Source organism: Austrofundulus limnaeus, unplaced genomic scaffold (assembly GCF_001266775.1).
Source record: "Austrofundulus limnaeus strain Quisiro unplaced genomic scaffold, Austrofundulus_limnaeus-1.0 Scaffold151, whole genome shotgun sequence".
Taxonomy (NCBI): domain Eukaryota; kingdom Metazoa; phylum Chordata; class Actinopteri; order Cyprinodontiformes; family Rivulidae; genus Austrofundulus; species Austrofundulus limnaeus.
In genome coordinates, this window is record NW_013952553.1 from 445741 (window position 1) to 464929 (window position 19189).

Sequence of the window (19189 nt, forward strand, 5' to 3'; positions counted from 1 at the left end):
CTGAATGGCTGCTGAAATGTGCTGAGGAGGCTGAAACCAAACTGTTAAAGTAAACATAAGCAAAGCGGAAGCTAAAACGATCAAAACAACAGCTAAAGGCTAAAACATAACAAACGATAGATAAAAACTAAAAAGAGCTAAACAGTAGCATATAGTTAAAACAAGCAAAATATAGCTACAAATTGAAATGAGCAACACTTTACGTTAACGTTATTAGCCAAAGTGTAAATGAAATGTAAATTTAGGAAATCAGTAGCTATGAATTAAAAGTAGCACAACTAAAAAATATAATTAGCATAACTAGAGGGAAAAGAAAAAAATAGCTAAAACAGTTTTTAGATTTTAGCTATACAAACAGTGATAAAACCTAAAATTAGCAAAATTTTAAATCAAAGCCAAATTTAGCAAAACAGTAGCTAAAAGCTAAATATATTAACGGTAAATTAGCAAAGCCATAACTAAAACTAAAATGAGCAAAATAAAAAACAAACTTAGGTAAAAGGTGAAAAACCAGAACATTAGCTAAAAATAAATATAAAAAAGCTAGAATTAGCAAAACAGTAGCAAATAGCTACATTTTTCCAAAATGTGGGTAAAAATAAAGTTTGCAAACCAACTGTGAAAAGCAAAAATCAGCAAAATACTAACTGACAAAAACAGCAGATTAAAGCTAAAGTTAGCAAAACAGTATCCAAAAGCTAGTTTAGCAAAGCCATAGCTAAAACTGAAACTAGCAAACACAAAGTTAGGTAGGTAAAAACAAAACATTAGCTAAAAATAATTACAATGGAGCTGAAATTAGCAAAGCAGTAGCAAAAAGCTAAATTTTTTCCAAAATGTAGCTAAAAAATAAAGTTTGCAAAGCAATAGGGAAAAGCAAACATTTGCACTGAAAATAACAAAAACTGTAGCTTCAAACTAAAATTAGCAAAATGCGAAAATTTGCAAACCATCCAAAATAATATTAATAAAACACTAGTGCACAAAGGTGAAACGTCACAACCTTTGACCCTCGTCATTCATCCTACGACCTGGGCCCCAACCAGGAGGTGAACCTGTGACCTTCAACACAAAAAAGTCATGACCATGATGTTCTGCACGAGCTGAATGTTTTGACATTTTTTTGTTGTTGTTTCAGCTACTATCCTGTCTTCAGGGGTTGCACAAAGTGCAAACTCGTACAAAGGGTTTGGCTATTTGTTTTACACCAGATGACCTTCTGACACTACCTGCACTGAAACCCACAGCTTCAGGAACTCGAGACCATATCACTGACCCCTGAGATTCTGTGGCCCTCAAATGTTTCAACAAACGATGGCTTAAAATCGAAAATCATGAAACTATGAAGAGAAACAGGACAACAAGAGTGTGAATGGTGACTCGTTATTCACAACTAAACCTGTTTTATTCGATTTCACAACAGGGCCTCTGTGATCCGAGGGGTTATTCAGGTCTGACTCTCTGGTTCGCCTCGTTTAAACGTCATTGTGTTTTATAACCGTGACTCAAATCAATGCAACAGTTAAGCTAAATCAGGATGATGGTTAGGAATCATTTTTGCAATCATCCATGTATTAATGCTGGCCACATTTTAATGATGTTTACAGAGCTTTCCACCCCCATAAAAGTCCAGTTTTAAGTGCTTTACAGAACCTCTTGCCAAAGCTCCATTTGAACGTCACATGAAAAAGTGGAATTATCCCTGGTTCTAATTCTATTTCAGATTTTATTTTTAAACCTAGCCACATTTCCTGTCTGCTTTTGCAGTGAGTCAGCTGCAGCAGGGATGTTGATGTCATGTATGCTGTAATGTGGTGTTTTTTTATATATATATGCAGTATAATTAAAGTCAAACCTGAAAATATCTGTTCAAACTGTAAAAACTGAAAATGGTTTTAGACTGGGCAAAGTCCACCAAAAGGTGACTGGTCTAGGGTCTTGGTGAGGTCTTCAGGAGCTAATTCAGGACAGTTCTCGTTGAACGTGAAAGATCCATGATGAGTTTGAAACTGCAGACGTTTGGTTGTCTACCATGGTGGGGATGTTGTATTGGGGTCCTGGATGTAGCGCGGTGACATTGTATCCATGACATGGGATCCATGAGGACCGATGTGAATCATCATCAAAGGTGTCGGTAGAAAAAAAAAGTTTTTAAAAGGTTTTTACCTGAGCACATGTTCCTGTTTTTACAGCAGTGGTTCTCACTTATTTTCTGTTATACGCCCCCAGGGAACTTCTTTTCTTCACGCTGCCCCTGAATTGAAATCCCATTGAGAACCTGATTTTAAATTATTTATCTGACTTTTCTGGCACCAGCATTGTGTAGATAATCACCCGGTAATGGTAGGGGAAACACTGCATTATGTAAAAGAATCCCTTTTTTGTATTTGTTTATTTTGCTACATTACATCATTATTGTTAAAATTGAAAACTGGTTTAAAATTTTTCTTATATTAAATGAAGAAAAACTATATACAGTATATATACATTTTTTCTTCAGGATAATATCCTGATTTCTGTGTGTTCCTTCTTCAAGGCCAACAAACTCTTAGAAAAAAAAAAACCTACTAAGAACTCATTGGTACCCCCACACCCACCACACCTCACTACCCTGCCCCCCTTCTTGAGAAGCACTGAGTTACAGTGATTTATTTTTTGCGGCACATATTTTCTGGCATTTCTTGTAATTCATTTGACGCGGTGCAGATTTTCTCAAAATTTGTACTGATTCATTTTTAACTTGAAATCACCACAAAGATCTTGAGGCAGTCCTGCTGTAGCTGAACTTTAATTGAACACTTCGGTTCTTCAAACCAAAATCATCAACCCTCCACTACCGTGCATGAGTAGTTTGGGGTGGGGGTGCTAAGACCTCAGCCGTGTCATACTTGATGACATTTTACATATTTGCCACAATCCAACCTTCTGATGTAAAACAACAAAAACTATCTTTATTACCTTTTATAAATGTGTAAAACACAATTAAATCTTTTTCCACGAGCATCAACACGGTTTTAACATTTAGTGACGACATATTACGCAATTTTTACTTTAATTAATGATGACCTGTATAAAAGGTCATCATTAGAACAATTTACTTTTGTTGGTTTGTTTGTTTGTTTGATTTGGCAGACAACTGAACACAGGCAAGCTTTGCAAACAAGCTGTAGTAGTTTGGTCTTTATTTCATTTCCCTGTAAAATAAACTTTACCTGCCTGTTTAGGGTTTGAGGCAGAGCTTCCTGGTTGTTTGAGGTTTCTCCAGCCATTGCATGGTCTGACCTCGGGGTGAAATGCTGAATGCTGTACTCCTGCAAACTGTCTTGAATGTTTTTCACTTATAAAGGATCTTTGTCTGGGTGTAGAACGATACGATCCAAATAGTTTGGAAATAGTCCTTTAAGCCTGATGGGCAGCTTCTCTGAGGTCATTGCTGATGGCTTCCCATCTTGACATTGTGTTAACACAAACCTTTATGCTCCAGTCTGCTTGTGTAGATTAATATTTTCATTTTATAGATTTATAATGGCTAAATCCAGGTTTTACTATTGATTGTATTATCTGTTCACTATGTCTGTACGTGCAATATATACTGAATAATTACAGAATGATTACAACTGTTTTGTAGAGGCGCTAGTGTAAAAAAGGCAACAGTCTCATGCTGGGTTCCAGTTGCAGCAGAACTCGAAATTGTGAATTTGGACTGATTTAAAGGGATCCATGATTAGTTGTAACATTAGACTTTATATGATAAACATATACTTTAGCTGTAAAATAAAGACTGTAAAAATACTGTAGGATGTTCAGTTTTTATAATTTTTAAACTAAAAGTTTAAAAATATATTACACAGACGGGGCCATTTTATTTACACGCAAAGCATTCTGGGTAAATGATGACGTGGACAGGTCATCGGTGCGAGGCTGCTAGCGAGCTATATCCACCCTGAAGGTTAATCTTGGACAATATCTGATGATCGACTCTTTTAAATGAAACCAGAGAGTGTTGACAGAGAGGAGAAGGTAGAAATGACTCAGCCTGTAACTGAAAATATAGATGGAGGACAACAGAGCTGCTTCATGGAAGAAGAACCTCAGCTTAGCCTGTTAGCTTTAGCGTTAGCCCCGATGCTATCACCATATATATGTATTAGCTCAGCGCTACACATTCTCCTCTCGTCACTGAGGTCCTCCATCCAAGTGACAGAGAGGGGAACACAAAAATGGCTCAGTCTGCAACTGAAAATATGGATGGAGGACCTCAGTTTAGCTTGTTTGTTGTGCTAGCACTGAGCTAATACATTTAAGGCAATATAGTGTGAGGGCTAGCACAAAGGCTAACAGGCTAAACTGAGGTTGTTCTTCCATGAAGCAGCTCTGTTGTCCTCCATCCATATTTTCAGTTCCAGGCTGAGTCATTTCTACCTTCTCCTCTCTGTCAACGCTCTCTGGTTTCATTTAAAAGAGTCGATCATCAGATATTGTCCAAGATTAACCTTCAGGGTGGATATAGCTCGCTAGCATCCTCGCACCGATGACCTAGTTGATGTCATCATTTACCCAGAATGCTTTGTGTGTAAATAAAATGGCTCCGTCCGTGTTAATATATATATTTTAAAAATTACAAAACTAAACTGCCTACAGTATTTTTACTGTCTTTATTTTACAGTTAAAATAAATGTTTATCAAATAAAGTTTAATGTTACAACTAATCGTGGATCCCTTTAAGAGCTGAAAGTGTTCCAGTTTCCAGCTTGTCAGAACGTCGGGGAAAAACAATGTTTCTTTTTGTGGCTCTGACGGAATAATGCAACAATTTTGTTTGAAAGTACAAACAGCGTTAAAACACTCATGTCAACCTCCTTGGATGTTTACCGGTATAACGAGCCCCAAAAATCCGTAAATTTCGCAAAAAATCCGTACAACTCGCACCGGGGGTGGTGGCTGCAAAGCAGGAGGAAAGGAGAGAGGAAAAAGTAACTTATTTCTAGCGGCAGAACAGGTTGGAAGATGTCTGTTTGATGTTATTTATTGTTTTTTAAATCATCCTACAGGCTCTGACATGTTGATAAATTTGAAAATGAGGCTTTGAAAAAATCTGTGAGATTGCTCTATACGTTCAGCCTAATTCAAGATGGCCACTACAGCCAGACGAACTTGCTACACAAAGCTGTTTATATCTGTAAAAAAGTGAGTTATTTGTGCGACACTTTGATGTGGTCGTAGCAGTGAGTCCTGCTCATTGTGCAAGAGTTTGGTCTGAAACTTCACAGCTAATCAGCGTTAGTCAACAAACTGGTGAGTCAGTTTTATAGATACTGAGCTAAAGTTTGAGGTGGAAGCAGCTGACGATTAGTCACAATGAGCAACATTAAGAAACTCTCACATTTAGCTTTTTTTATAGCCGTGGAGCCACAGGTAAATCCCTCTATAAAAAAAACCTAACTAGTTGAGCCACATAAAAAACACTGAAGGAGAAATCAAATTTACTTTGTAATTTAGGCTTGATTAGTCAGAAAGTCGTCTTATTTACTCTGCTAAACTCAGGAAGCCAAGAACAGATTCATTCAGCATGAAATTCCAATTTAAACACGACATACTGTTTACTTTTTTAGGTCTATTTCCTCTCCTACTTGAGCTGATTTCTGCATCAAAGTCGGCTCTTGTTCGCCGGCGGCAGCATTGTTTTCATCAGCGGCGGCGGGCTCACCGGGGGCTACACACGGCGCAGATAAGTGCATCAGCTATTACCAGGTCCCTCCTTCAGACCTATTAGGTCTTGCAAGGACTTCAAATACCAATTTGTTCTGCAAATAGCCCATTCAATTTGTGCCCGCCAAACAGAGACACCTCTCTCCCTCTCTGCAGTAATTGAATCTTCAAAGGGACATTTCCCTTCATTTCTGCCAGGTATTAGAGTGATGAATAGCAAACGGTCATCTGAATAGTCGGAGAGGATACATGTTTGTCCGTTTCGACGCTCATCATGCGCCGTGATGATTGCGAGGTTGGAAACAGGATGGCGACACAGCGGGCTCCTCAGTGAGAAGGATTTTCAGAGGGACAAAGAAGTCGTGGACAGATTACGGGGCGTCTGGACAAACAACATGAGCTAAACTGCCGGAGCCAGGCGAGCAGAGATTTTAAAGGAGGCTTTTAAAATCTTCAATATTTTTATTAATTAAATACACCATACTGGAGCAAATGTCTCGGAAAATATCACAAATAAATTTCTCTCTCATTCGGCATTTATATGTCGGGAATGATCTCTACGTCACGGACTACGAGTGGGTTTCTTCGGGCTTGTTCAGAGGGGAGGAGCGGGATGGCGGAGGGGTCCGATGTACTGTAGCCACGCCTGGACAACGACATTTACATGCATACTGTACATACATGGTAGTAATACAAATACACCAACAGAGTGTTCATGATCTGTTCGCCACAAAATGTCACAGATATTTTTAAACCCCGTCTTTATAGATCACAAAAAAAAAAAGGAAAAAAAAACACATTTCCCTTTGACAACACTTAAAATATAGAAAGTGGAAACACCATGTTGCTGGGAAATGAAGATAGAAAAGGAAGAGAGGAAAAAAGGGTCCCTTTCCCCCCCAAAAAAATGTCTTTAAACAAATGTGCAGAGTTGAAAAGTCTGCAACTCTTAAACCTCATTAGTCTCTTTTTTTTGTCTTCACTCAGTCACAACATCCCTCTCTCTCTCGCTCTCTTTCTGAAGAGTCCCCTCTGATTCTTATCAGAGTCAAAATCCCAAGCGCCTCGTCTCAGGTGTGAATAAGTGCAAAAAATCCACCCGTAACTGGGGAAAAAGGCCCGAGTTTGAAGGCTGAGAGTTGGGTTTGTGTGTTTGTGTTGCAGACATGAGAAACTGGGTTACTGGTGAGATGGGCAGAGGGTTGCTTCAGGGCGAACGGGGCCTGGGAGCACAGCTAAAACTGCCGGGGAGCTGCTGATCCACGCCGTCTCAGGTGACGATGAGTAAGGGCTAAAATGAAGGCACACATCCTGCTTCCTGCACGGCTCCCACCTAACACACCTGAACAGGAAACAGCAAACATAACATCAACGTTAGAAAAAAAAAAGACGTAATTAAGAGCGCTCGTTCACAACGTGTCAAACGTCCCACACACCCCCTCACATGATAAATACATTTTCCACCAGCTTCAGTGTTTAATTTATTGATCAGTCAGGCTTTGGGAACCATCTGGTGTCCCATTTACTTTGCAATGACTCAGAAGTGCCTTCATGAGGCGATTCTCTTTGGTATAATTAGAATCACGCTTCAGCGTAACTGCAGGAGCTGCTCAGGCCTGCGAAACACAAACACAGAGGGAAAGAGATACAATTATCTGTCTGGGTTCAACTTTTTCATCTTTCCTCTCTTTTTTTCTCTCTTTTTAGCTCTTTTCTCCACGATTCCAAGGGGTGATTTACTTTTCCCTTCATCCCTCAAATCACTAGGAGGGCTTCAGTCTATTAGTAATTGCAAACTCCTACTTGGGGGCTAATTAAAGTGACTGACGCTGGGAGGGTCTTCCTCCCCTGGGTCACAGCAGCTCTGTATGAGAGAGGTAATTTGTCTGTTCTGAACAAAGAGATTAGGCAGAAGCAGAGAAGAAAGCCTAATGTATGAGCACAAAATGTCCTACGCTGTGATAGTGAGCGGCTTCGATTACGTCGCACATCAAAAACATCACAACAACAATCTGTGGACAACTTTCTGACCGCTTCATTTTCTGCTTTGCTCGGCCAGCCTGGGCTTCCTGATGCATTGCTCCATTATTGATCTGGAGACCCGGTATCCTGCTGTACGTCCGTGCTGGACGAGCCCATCCAAAGTCTGTTTTAAGCGAAAGGAAATGTGGGACGGAGAGCTCGGGCGGCGGCGTAATTCCCCTGGTTTCACACGCAGAGATAACAGGAGCATCCAGAGAGCGTTCCCCCACCGAGCAACGCGTCTCCGTTTGGTTAAATATTCTCTCTCCGCGATAATTAAAGCACCAGGGCCAATATTCAGATTGCATTTTAGCATCAATAATTCAGCGCTTTTCGCTACAACTGATGTTAGCGCATAAATAAACAATGAAGCTTCATATTTACTTCGCCCGCCGCGCGGCCAGAGACACTCGGCGAACAAGTGAGGACTTAAACAGACATTTAAAATTAAGCTAGATAATACAACAGCTTTCAATTTAAACGCGAGGAGCTCTTAGAGCTCGGGGAGCTGATCTGTAAAAATGACAAGCCTTTAAAAGGCCTTAATGGAGTTCTACCTCTCCTCTGCTCACAGAAGCACTCAAGGTGAAACGCAAGCACCCAATAATATGATTCCTCTCTCAGTCTGTCTGTGACACACTCCAAACACCTCCCATATCTCTCAGTGTGCTGCGTGTGCAGACAAGGTATCAATAAAGCAGCTTGTTTTGAGGCAGGAATGATTAGATCTGCAGCAGGCAGAATGAAGCTGTCCTGAAGAACGAAGTTATCCTTTGTATATGATTAGGCTCTTTGTTTTGCTTTCACTGGAGGCATCAAGATCAAATCAGGAAAAGCCATGAAGACAGCTCTCGTGATATACTAGCTGCTGCTGCTCTCCGGCTGCGTTCAACCCTCCAGGGCTCCCTGGATACACATTTTTAGCTTTGGAGTGATAACTTCGCCCAGGTGATCCCAGCTGTGTTGTCAGGGCAGTCAGATTCTGCTTTAAAAACACACCGTGGTGTCAGCAAAGATGTGCTTTTCTCTTTTTTTCTTCTTCTCCTCCCCTCCTCCTTAGCACTAAATGGAAGTCTGACTCAGGCCGGCCAAACAAATTCATCATAAGTTAAATATGTGACTGCATCCAGCTAAAAAAGGCTAGACTTTTCACAGGCTGTGTTGATGGATAATACAGATTTTCTGAGGTTTTGAGTGTCCTCCAACAGGAATGATGGAAAAATCCATCAGCTGTCTAAAAAAATAAATAATAATAAAAACAAATCTGTGCACAGTTAGATGCTGGGCGCTGGAGTTGAACTGGTAACATCAATATAACTGGAGTGAGAATTGTGGCCGTGAGAATTACAGATGTAGGGCTTTTTAAAATCTGTTTGATTTTCCCCCAGAATCTGTTTTATTTTCTCTTTTTTTTCCTGAATTCTATGTTTTCTAATGTAGCAGTTTTTTTCACCTATTAAGTCTTTTACTGTATGGTGGATTAATACAACTTGCACAAAAATATCCACTTTTTCATTTATTTTAAGAAATTTAAGCAAAAACACAGACAAAATGCTTCAGTTTAAAAGATTAGTCAACGCTATGTTTAAGGTGTTTCAGATGACAGTAAAAAACAGACGTTTTCTAAAATAAATGTTAATGCAGAATTAACGTGAAGCATTATAAAAGTGGGGTATGATGATAAGGAGGTTGCTGTATTTCTTTCTTGACAACAACTTTTACTTTATCACTGGAAGTTTCCTGAAACAGACATTAGTTTTTGTTTTTTATAGCAGATTGTTTTCCTCTGCACACACAGCTACAAAGTCTTCAATAAGCTGACTTCTGCTGCTGAACAATCAGCTGAAGCTAACGTTAGCTCGCTGCTCTTTGTTTGGATCTGACTGATTGGTGGTTACACATTTCAAGTGACAGAACTTATTGAAAAGTAGTTTATGGTATTTTGTTATAGACTTTGGGATTAATGGTAAATGTTGTAACGCCTGCAGCACATATTTCTGTTACGCGCCCCCCTCCGCCCGCCAAATATTTTCATTCATTGCGAGCGTCAAATGTGAAAAACTTCAATTAGTCACCCTGCTTTCCACACAGTAGACATCAGAGGGACCTTCAGATGTTTTGTTTTTATTTTATTTAGCTCAATAATGATGCTAGCGGTGACGCTAATCCTCCTTTTCTTTTCCTACACAACAACAACAACAACAACAACCACGGATGACTTTCACACAGGTTAGCATGGCGCTCTTACCTTCTGGTCGGGCAGCAGTGGGTTCGTCTGCAGGGAACTCAAATGGCCGTTGATGAGTGCTGTGGGTCGGTCGTGTTCACAGAACAGGCTGCCGTTGATGTAGTGGAAGCGGTCCCCGGGGACGAGCCGGTTCCGGCAGGTGGAACACGTAAAACACTTCGGACACAAAACCACAGACTTACAAGCAGAAAAAGGTGCAGCTGCGACTTTAACTGTTTGATAACAGGAAGGACTGTGTGTGTGTTCGCTTGTCTGTACCTTCAGCTAAATATCTCGTGAATTGATTGAATTTTAAAGAAAAGTCCAGAAAGTAACGACTGAATGAACACAAACATCAACGCTTTCGGAGTCAACCTGATTCAAGATGGCTGTCACAGCAAAGTAATCCAGCAAAAAACACAACTGATAATTCAGCCCACTTTAAAAAGACCGCTGAGCAGCAGCTTCCTCAACACATTCTGAGTTTAACACATTGACACGTTAGCTTCAAACAGGGCTCTGAAACCTGCGGCTCTGGGGCCACATGTGGCTCTTTGGTCCCTCTGCAGTGGCTCTTTGAAAATGTGACCAAACATAACAGATTTTTATTTTTATTTTTTGGTTTTTATACTCACAACACTAATACATTTTATGCAAATATGTGATCAATACTACTAATACAAAAAGTAAAACATGTTAGCTCATGCTAGCCTGTTTTCTACCTAATTATTCCAACTTCTTTCTATAATCTTTCTCTCAAATCCACCATGGTTATATTTAAACACCTTTAGGACTATGTAACAAGAATTAGGAAAAAAATGTTTTACTAGTTCAGATGTAGAAGTTTTTATGAAACTCTGTATAAACTACAGCCAGCATTTTTCTTGTGCATGAATATGTTATTTTTCAGTCTTGAAGTGTAAAAATAATAAATAATAAAATTCACAATGTATTTTTTAGATTTATGTCACCTCCACTGGCCATAAAGGTTCACTAAAAGGCCTCGAAAAGGCCCACGGACCACCAGTTGATAATCACAGTTGTAGCTTATTTTGCGGCTCTGGACACATTTTATTAGCGAGCCGAGGAGCAGAAATGGCTCTTTTGATTGTAAAGGTTGCAGACCCCTGGCTTAAAACCTCAGCTTTAACTGCTGAAGTTAAGTTCTCTGTTAGCAAAATATCTCATAAACCTTGAGACACATTTCACATAAAACTCTCAAAAACTAATTACAGGCTGTACATCTACAACTGATTACATTTTTGAATCAATGGGCCTCATGCAAGAACCGTTCGTACGCACAGATTTGTTCTTAAGTTGTGTGTACGAGTGATTTAGGAGAATTTGTGGCATTCACCAATGTTTTCGTATTCTAAGATTTTTTTCAGATATGAACAAAATTCACGAGTGGTCCAGACCTGTCGTAGATTTTACGAACAGTCAGTCTGCTGTTATCCAGACGGGTTTTCTTCACTAATAACTTTATATTTCGTTAGTTTGAAGAAATTTTGAGTTGAAAATAAATCACACTCCATAATTATGTTGACAATAAGTTATTCTGCTTGAATTAGAGTTATAATTTTAAATGTATTAATTTAGACTAACAATATAAATTGTCCGTCGGGCCGACTTATCTGGGATCGGGTCACGGGGGCAGCAGAGAGACTCAGACTTCTCTCTCCCCAGCGACACCTTCCAGCTCGTCCTGGGGGACTCCGAGTCGTTCCCAGGCCAGAGGGGATACATAATCCCTCCAGCGAGTCCTGGATTTTCTCCAAAGTGCCAGACATGTTTTGAAAACAGTTTAAAAGGCTTATTTCAGAACCGCAACTGAGACCACTTGAGACCGCGCTGGGGTGGGGGGTGGGGGTGTACGGTGCGCAGCGCTGTGTCTTCTGAATAAATGAAAATGATTTAACACAGTTGTTTATACTTTTAGCAGCTCTTTTTATCCCACAGCTGACCTGCTAAAAATGACAGATTTTCTTTTCTGGATCTCTGACAGACGGACTTCAATCTCTGAACTCGTAAAGTTTTTATTTTTAGTTTTCGCTGCCATTTTCATGAATGGACACTTCCTGATATCTGAGGCAGGAAACATAGCCTTATATGGTGTTTTTGGGGTGGTAATTATGCTAATCTCCTCTCGCGTGCACGAGCAGCTGGATACGAACAGGTGAATTTACGCAGCTCATTTACACACTTTTCCTGAAGATAGAAGAGTTTGTTGAATCTGACGTGACATGTTCGTACGAACCCTTTGTACGAACAAAAGTAAGAGAAATTTAGGAGAAGAATATGAACATGTTCTTGCATGAGGCCCAATCAACTTATTTAGCATTATTTAGAATTTAGCATACAGAGTTTATATCAGAGAATTTTACAGATTTTGAGCAGAACTGTTGCGTGATAGCAGCTGTCTGTCACTCACAGCACAGACTCTGAGCACTCAACTGATCAGGTGAGGTATTGTTCACATTGTTTTCACGGTTTGACCAGAAACTCTCTGTGACTTTCCAACATGTTAGTCTAAAACTGTGAACGGTGTGGACGGTTAGGCCTTTAATTAATATGATGACAGTGCTGACAGGAAGCGCCGGGCTTTACCTTGAGATGGTACACGTTGCCCTGCGCCCTCATCACCAGCTCGCTGGCAGGAATCGACTGACCACAAGCGCTGCAGGCGCCGCTGTTTCCAAATAACCTGAGAAAAGATGGAGCGAGAGGACAGATGAGAGCCACGTCGTCACTACGGAGCCGCTGCGTGCGTCTGCGCCCATCCAGCCTTGTGTAACGAACTGTGGCGCTCGCACTTTTGTCTGCCGAGTGTGCGACTGAATGAAAGGCTGATTCAGAGCCAAGTTTGTTGTTCTTCATCTCTAACTGGGAGGAGAGAAACATTTAGGAAGAAGGGAGCCAGAGAATCGTCACCGTATCAACAGGAAAAATGATGCCTTTACTGCGCGGCTCTCCACAAGCATCTTGCGCCGAGACTACACGTTACTTTTGCTGCACTGTTTTTTTTTTTTACAACCCAATAATAAGCAGGAACATAAGCAATCAGTACCTAAGAGGATTTGATTGTACATCCAGGCAGGGACATAGTGCTTTTGCCATTAGGACTCCAGTGGATGCTCTGTCAGTGCCGTGTTTCCATTAGAAAGCCCGTAGCTACTCTGGTTGATATATAATGTGCATGGGTTAACCTTTTCTATCATGGTGTCAACACTTTAGATTTGCTTCTGCTCATCTCTTTCGTCCCTAACCTTCTCCCCCCCCCCCACCCCCCACCCCTCTCTGCCTCTTGATAATGAAATGCTTGCTCCAGCTTCCCCTTCTATCTTCCTTCTGAGTCCACAATTTAGATTACTTCATCTCGGTGAGCAGCAAACTGAATGAAATTTCGATTTGAGCAGAAAGTAATTTACTGGGATCTGGACCCATTTGTCATCATATCTCACTGGGTGTTTGCTCTATCACTGCACTTTTCCTAAGCAATCAAATAAGACCACGGCATCTGACATGCTCCGGAGAGAGGAGGAGGAGGAGGAGGAGGGGGGTGGGAGAAGGATGGAAAAAGAAAAGGAGATGGTGGGAGTGGCTAACACTTGTGTGTACGTGTGTGTGTGTGAGCCCAACAGATAAAGTTGTTTGGCTTCCAAAAAAAATAAAAATGACAAGGCAAACAAAAACGCCTTGTTCGTGTCACGTTCTTTAAGTGCAACATGATGAAAAGTCTTTTTTTGGTCTTAAATCCACAAAAAGACATAGGAGAATAAACGCTTTGATGTATTTGTATCGTACCCAAAGCAGTTGTTACGATGTACTGACAAACAAACAAACAAGAGCTCAGAGAAATGGCTTTCAATAAGACAACTCAGGCAGAAGCAAATTTCGTCTTGGCATCATTTGGAAAGGCTCCATCAAAACTCAATTTCAGAAACTAATTAACTGGAGACTGTTGCTGCTTCGCTGCCAACTCTCAGCTCTTGCTAGGACAAACACTATCATGGAAATGAACACGTATAAGTTGCTTTAAGATTCATGCGATGCGCGGCGGAGAAGCAACGACACATGTCTCCTGTGAGACGTTTCTGAAGATAGATCATTTAAAACTCAAACCTCCTCCTGAAAGCTTCTGAGAGGAACTGAAACAAAAGCTACGAGACTTTTCTTTTTTTTTACTCTTTCATATTGTGGCGCAGTGTGGAACATGTGGCAGGTTAATTATTTTACCAGGGGACTAGCTCTTGATAGTGTTTGATTTAAAGAGCCAAAGCCTTTAGGTGCTCAATTAAGTTGCTGTAATGTTTTGAACTTGGGCTCTAATGGCTTCTTCTGCCAGTGAACTACAGCGCGGAGGTGAAGTCGACACTGCGGGTCAGCGTAATTAAGGCCAAGGGACTCTTTTAATTACAATGACACATCTGGTTTCTGTGTTTCACCGCACAATAGAAAATGGGAGGAGAAGAAAAAAAAGCCTCCTTATTGGATGTTGTATTTTATCTGCTGTCCTCTTTGAGTGGATCTGTCGTTGATTAAATTAAATAACTCGCACGCACGAAATAAAACAACAGCGACAAAAAAAAAATAGCACCCATTCTGAGCTGTCTGTTGACTATACAGGCTATTGGATTTCATTTCAGCACTGACTGCTGGGTGAAATATAGCAAGGCTTGCTGCTGGGCTGTCTGGTAAACGCAGACCTCATTCACTAAGACCTTTGAGTAGGGTAAAATTACCCCCACAACAATGATTTCTGCAACACAGTCCATTAAAAATGCCTCTCTACATCAGCAGCCAAAGCACCTTAAAAGCACTAAGGCCATATTGATACTGAAGCAGGGCTTTGCATAATGGCAAGAGCTGCATTAGAGAGAGAGAGAAAAAACGTGGTGGGGGTGGGAGGGGGGGATGAGGAAGGGTTGATGTGGATCTGTGTTGTGCATGATTTTTTGGAGGGAGGGGGGTGAATGGTGGTGGTGGTGGGGGGGATCAGCCAAATTACACTTGGTTAATTCAGAGTAACAGATCCGGCCCCAAGTGAATTGAAGGCCTTGAATTAATTCTGATATGACAAATCAAGATAAACGTTTCCTCTAAATTGCGTGCGATTTAATTAATTTCTGAGATCCCCTCTTTTTTTTTTTTTCTCCTGGCCTAATAGTTCACATTCTCTCCTGCTGTCATGGCGCTCAAGTGGGCAGACTTCAAAGTGATATTAAATAACCAACTATTAGATTTACCTCACACGTTTTATTGGAAAAGTGCCATTTAATTACCTTGGCTTATTCAATTAAGGGGGACAGCATTCTCTCTGAAACCAGCAGCCACAAGTAAATTAATTCTCCCTCCCCTCTCTCTCTCTCTCCACCGGCAGCCCCGCAGACATGATATCACCTCTGGCTTAAAACAACACGAGCCCCGGCCGCAGCAAGCTCAACTTTTTAAAGTTTAAAAGCTCCTGACAGCAACGAGCATCGCTCCAGGCACAGGCTCGCATCCCGTTCAAACGTCCAGCGGTTTTCACGTTAACAGAATTGATCTAAAACTGGAGCTATTCGGCGTGTTAAAAAAAAAACAATTCTGTCTCTTTAAGATGAAGAAGAGAGGAGGGGAGGGGGGGAAAAAAGCGGCAAATGGCCTTCACGATAATCCCTCTTCTCTATCTGTCTTTCTCTCTTGCTCTTTCAAAAGCCAATTTGGTTAATTAAATGTTTTGTTTGCCGTGTGGCTCTCATTCATTTCGGACACGTCACTGGTAGCGGATACAAGCCAGGGACCAGATCTCATTAGATAAAACCCATCAGGACTAAAGGAAATGGAGGGGGACTATAATTAAAGCTTTTAATTGTGTAGACTCTCTGTCAGGTGCTTTTTTTCCCCTCCTTCTTCTTTTCCGACCATGTCCCTCCACCCAAACACACACACACACACACACACACACACACGCACACACACACACGCACACACACACACACACGCACACACACCTGTTTTTATCTCTAGAGATCTCATGGTTCCATAATACGCATTTCCACCAAGCGTGCACTCTCTACAAGTGGGAAGGTGTACCCACCCCCACCCCCTACACACACCCCACTCATCCCATTTTAATTATGTTATAGTACCATTATGAATGAAGTACCCCATTGACTTCCCCAAGCTTTTCATGGAGGTGGGAGTAAAAGCGCCAAGGCACACTTTGGTTTTCAAATTATCTGTGCAAATTTTGTGGGCCTGGCTGCCGCGTGGTTTCATCTTCTGAGCCATCGGTGCAAAACAACCAAACATTTAGTTGTGCTTTAACCCGTAAACACAAATGTTCAAGTTTTACTTAAAAAAAAGGCACATATTTGACGAATAAAGCGTCAAACTGTTTGAAACGGTTGCTTGAAGAGGTTTAAAAACACAAAGAGGGGGGGTTTCGGTCAACTTATTTTTATTTGTTTGGTCCTGTTACATCACACCACACATTAGCTAAACGTGTGCAACCAAAGCCCTCGCTTTGAGCACACTTTCAACTCTTTAAACGACGATTATGTCAACAACGCCACAGCTAAAAAGGAGATTATTTGTTACGAACAGTTTGGTTCAAAATGTCCAGTTTTTTTGTAGTCAAGTGGACGTGCACAGTCGTATTCACTTTAACACAACGCTCATCGGTTTTATTTTTTAACGGCCACCGCCTCACCTGATGTAGTCGTTTCTGCAGAGGATCATGCCGCTTTTCGTGTAGCACGACGTGCCGATTTCTCCCAGCTGGGCCTGGCAGCAGGAGCACTTGAGGCACCGGCTGTGCCAGTAGCTGTCCATGGTGTAGAGGAGGAAGCGGTCCGCGATTTTGCCCCCGCAGCCGGCGCATCGTTTCCAGGACAGGGAGCCGGCACCCACAGCTGGTGGCTGGTTGCTGCCTCCAGGATTCACCATGGTCTCTAAAAAAAATTTAAATAAAAAGTTGTTCCAACTCGATCAGTCGATACATCTTGTTTGCACGAATGGTTTCAGTCTGTGCTGTTGCTTTACTGGAGTCCTCACAACAGTCCCAGTTGGAATGGGGTGAGCTGGTGGCAATGTGTGTCTGGACAGAAATGGACTTGGACACAGTCCCATATGTTTGTTCCCAACACTTTAGTGCTTTTATGAAACAGATATGTTTTTATCTACAAACTGAGAGCCCACGAACCCTAATCTAATGATGTGACGCCATTTGTTTCTGCCACAGATTTAATGGAGGCTCCTCCTGATGTAATCCCCACCAATTTGGTCCGACAGACCTGCCCGGGATAAAGCCAAATCTTTGTTGAAAGCCAGGTAGGCCAATTAGAGTTGAGAGGAGGGAGGCAGGGATGTGGAGGAGGGGGGGAGGAGGAGGGGGGGAGTCACAAAGAGAAAAGCATTCAGTGAGCCCATTAGTGATGGCTCTTAGGGACAAACCACAGCGTGCTTTAGTGCTGATTACATCTAAAAAGGAGATAACTTTAAAAAAAACAACGTGAAAGTAACTCTGGTTAAAGCAGGACTTGCTATCTTCAAGTTTCTTGGAGAGGTGGAGGCTGCAGGAGGGGAGGAGGGGAAAGCTTTTACTTAAACGGGCTAACTCAAGTAATTACGCGTAATTAGGGCAAGTCATGGAAACAGAGGAGAGCGCGAGAGAGAACTACAGAAAACAGTCGCGCGACGCAAACAGAAAGCTCCTGTGCGGCTTAAACGTGCAGTTAATGTTGAGTAAATAAGCATAAATGTGTTTACAGTGATGAGTTATCGCCTTTGCTTTAATGAAGACATGTTTAACAACAGTTATAACATTTAAAACATGGCTGTGCCGTCAACAAACACTCACCTCGATGCCTTTTTGACGCGGAATGGCAGAAAAAGTTGGTAGCTAGGCGAACAGGTACAAAACAGTCCCAGAAAAAAAGTAAAGGTAAAAATAAATAATAATAATAATTTAAAAAATACAAAAACACGGACGCACTAAGTCGCGCGCGCGTCGGCCTCCAGCTCCGCGCGAGGACTCGAGTCGGCTTCTTCAAAAAGGCAAGCCGACCGGTGAGCAAATGGAGTTATCAGATAGTATTTCCACTGAAGCCTTTCCCCTCTTCTGTGGCCACTTCGGCGCCGAGATGAAAGGAGTCCATCGCGAGGCGTAATTACTCGTCTCCGCGTGCCGGAGAAGAGCGAAGAGAAGCGCGTGCTTCGGCGAAATAAAGTGAAGCGACAACGGAGGGATGCAGAGTGTGTCTGCGTCCCGTTAGCAGCTTGTTCTGCATGTGTGGCTGACAGAGAGAAACCTCCAGTAAAAACCTTCTCCTGCCGCGTGACGTAAAGGACGCGGCAGCCAATCAGCTCGCACCCATAACAGTTCCAGCCAATCAGGGGGAAGCGACATGGACTTGGACACGCAGACAACTGAGGTGAGAAGGACGAAGTAGGACAGTGTCCAACACTGAAAACAGGCGTCTTAAAGCCAACAAAGACACACTAAAAAGTCACTTTTGATCATTGATGACACTGACTGCCATGACAAAGTTTTTGCTTGTGTGTGTGCGTAGGGGAGAGTTATTCATACATACATACATACATACATACATACATACATACATACATACATACATACATACATACATACATACATGTCTGTTATCAAAATATTTCAAAAAGAACTAGACGATTTTTAAAAAAAAACTTACACATAATATTAATTGGATATGCTTATACAGCTGATTAAACTTTGGAATCAACAGGATTCAAGATTGCCGCCACTGACAACCAATTTTCAAAACTACAAAAATCAATAAAAACCAGTGAATTCCGCTTATATTGATCAGAAATTTGGTGTGGTAGTAGCCGAGACTGAGCCCCAACAAGTAATCAGAGCTCTAGCAAATAACGCAGAAGCTTCCTTTGAATTTTTGCAACTAACGTTTTGTGGTCAGCTTTGTCGGCTTGTTAGCAAAATAACTCATGTGCCACTGGACAAATTTCAATGAAAGCTGCAGAACATAATCAATAGCTCACGATCTACAGCTGATAACCTTTCAACGTTAAACAAATGATTTTAATCCATTTTACAGCTATAAGGCTAAAGTTTGCTGTGGTAGTCGCTGAGACTCATTCACAAAGTTTCACTAAAACCGCTTTAAAATCATCATTTTACAGAATAAGTTCACCACTGGCATGAAAGGCAATGGAAGACATGCATTCCTTAAATAGGCCCTTTTTTTCCCC

At 41.4% G+C, this 19189-nt stretch overlaps 1 protein-coding gene across 1 annotated transcript; it reads right to left on the reverse strand.

The window, feature by feature from the left end:
* Positions 1–5477: 5477 nt before the first annotated feature.
* Positions 5478–18231, reverse strand: lmo4b (LIM domain only 4b). Its single transcript, XM_014016665.1, has 5 exons — positions 17802–18231; positions 16653–16893; positions 12566–12662; positions 9980–10135; positions 5478–7051 (listed from the first exon to the last, which is right to left on the reverse strand). Exons 2-5 carry the CDS (start codon positions 16886–16888, stop codon positions 7043–7045), a joined length of 498 nt encoding a protein of 165 aa, XP_013872119.1. The 5' UTR covers positions 16889–16893; positions 17802–18231; the 3' UTR covers positions 5478–7042.
* Between the last annotated feature and the right edge of the window lie 958 nt (positions 18232–19189).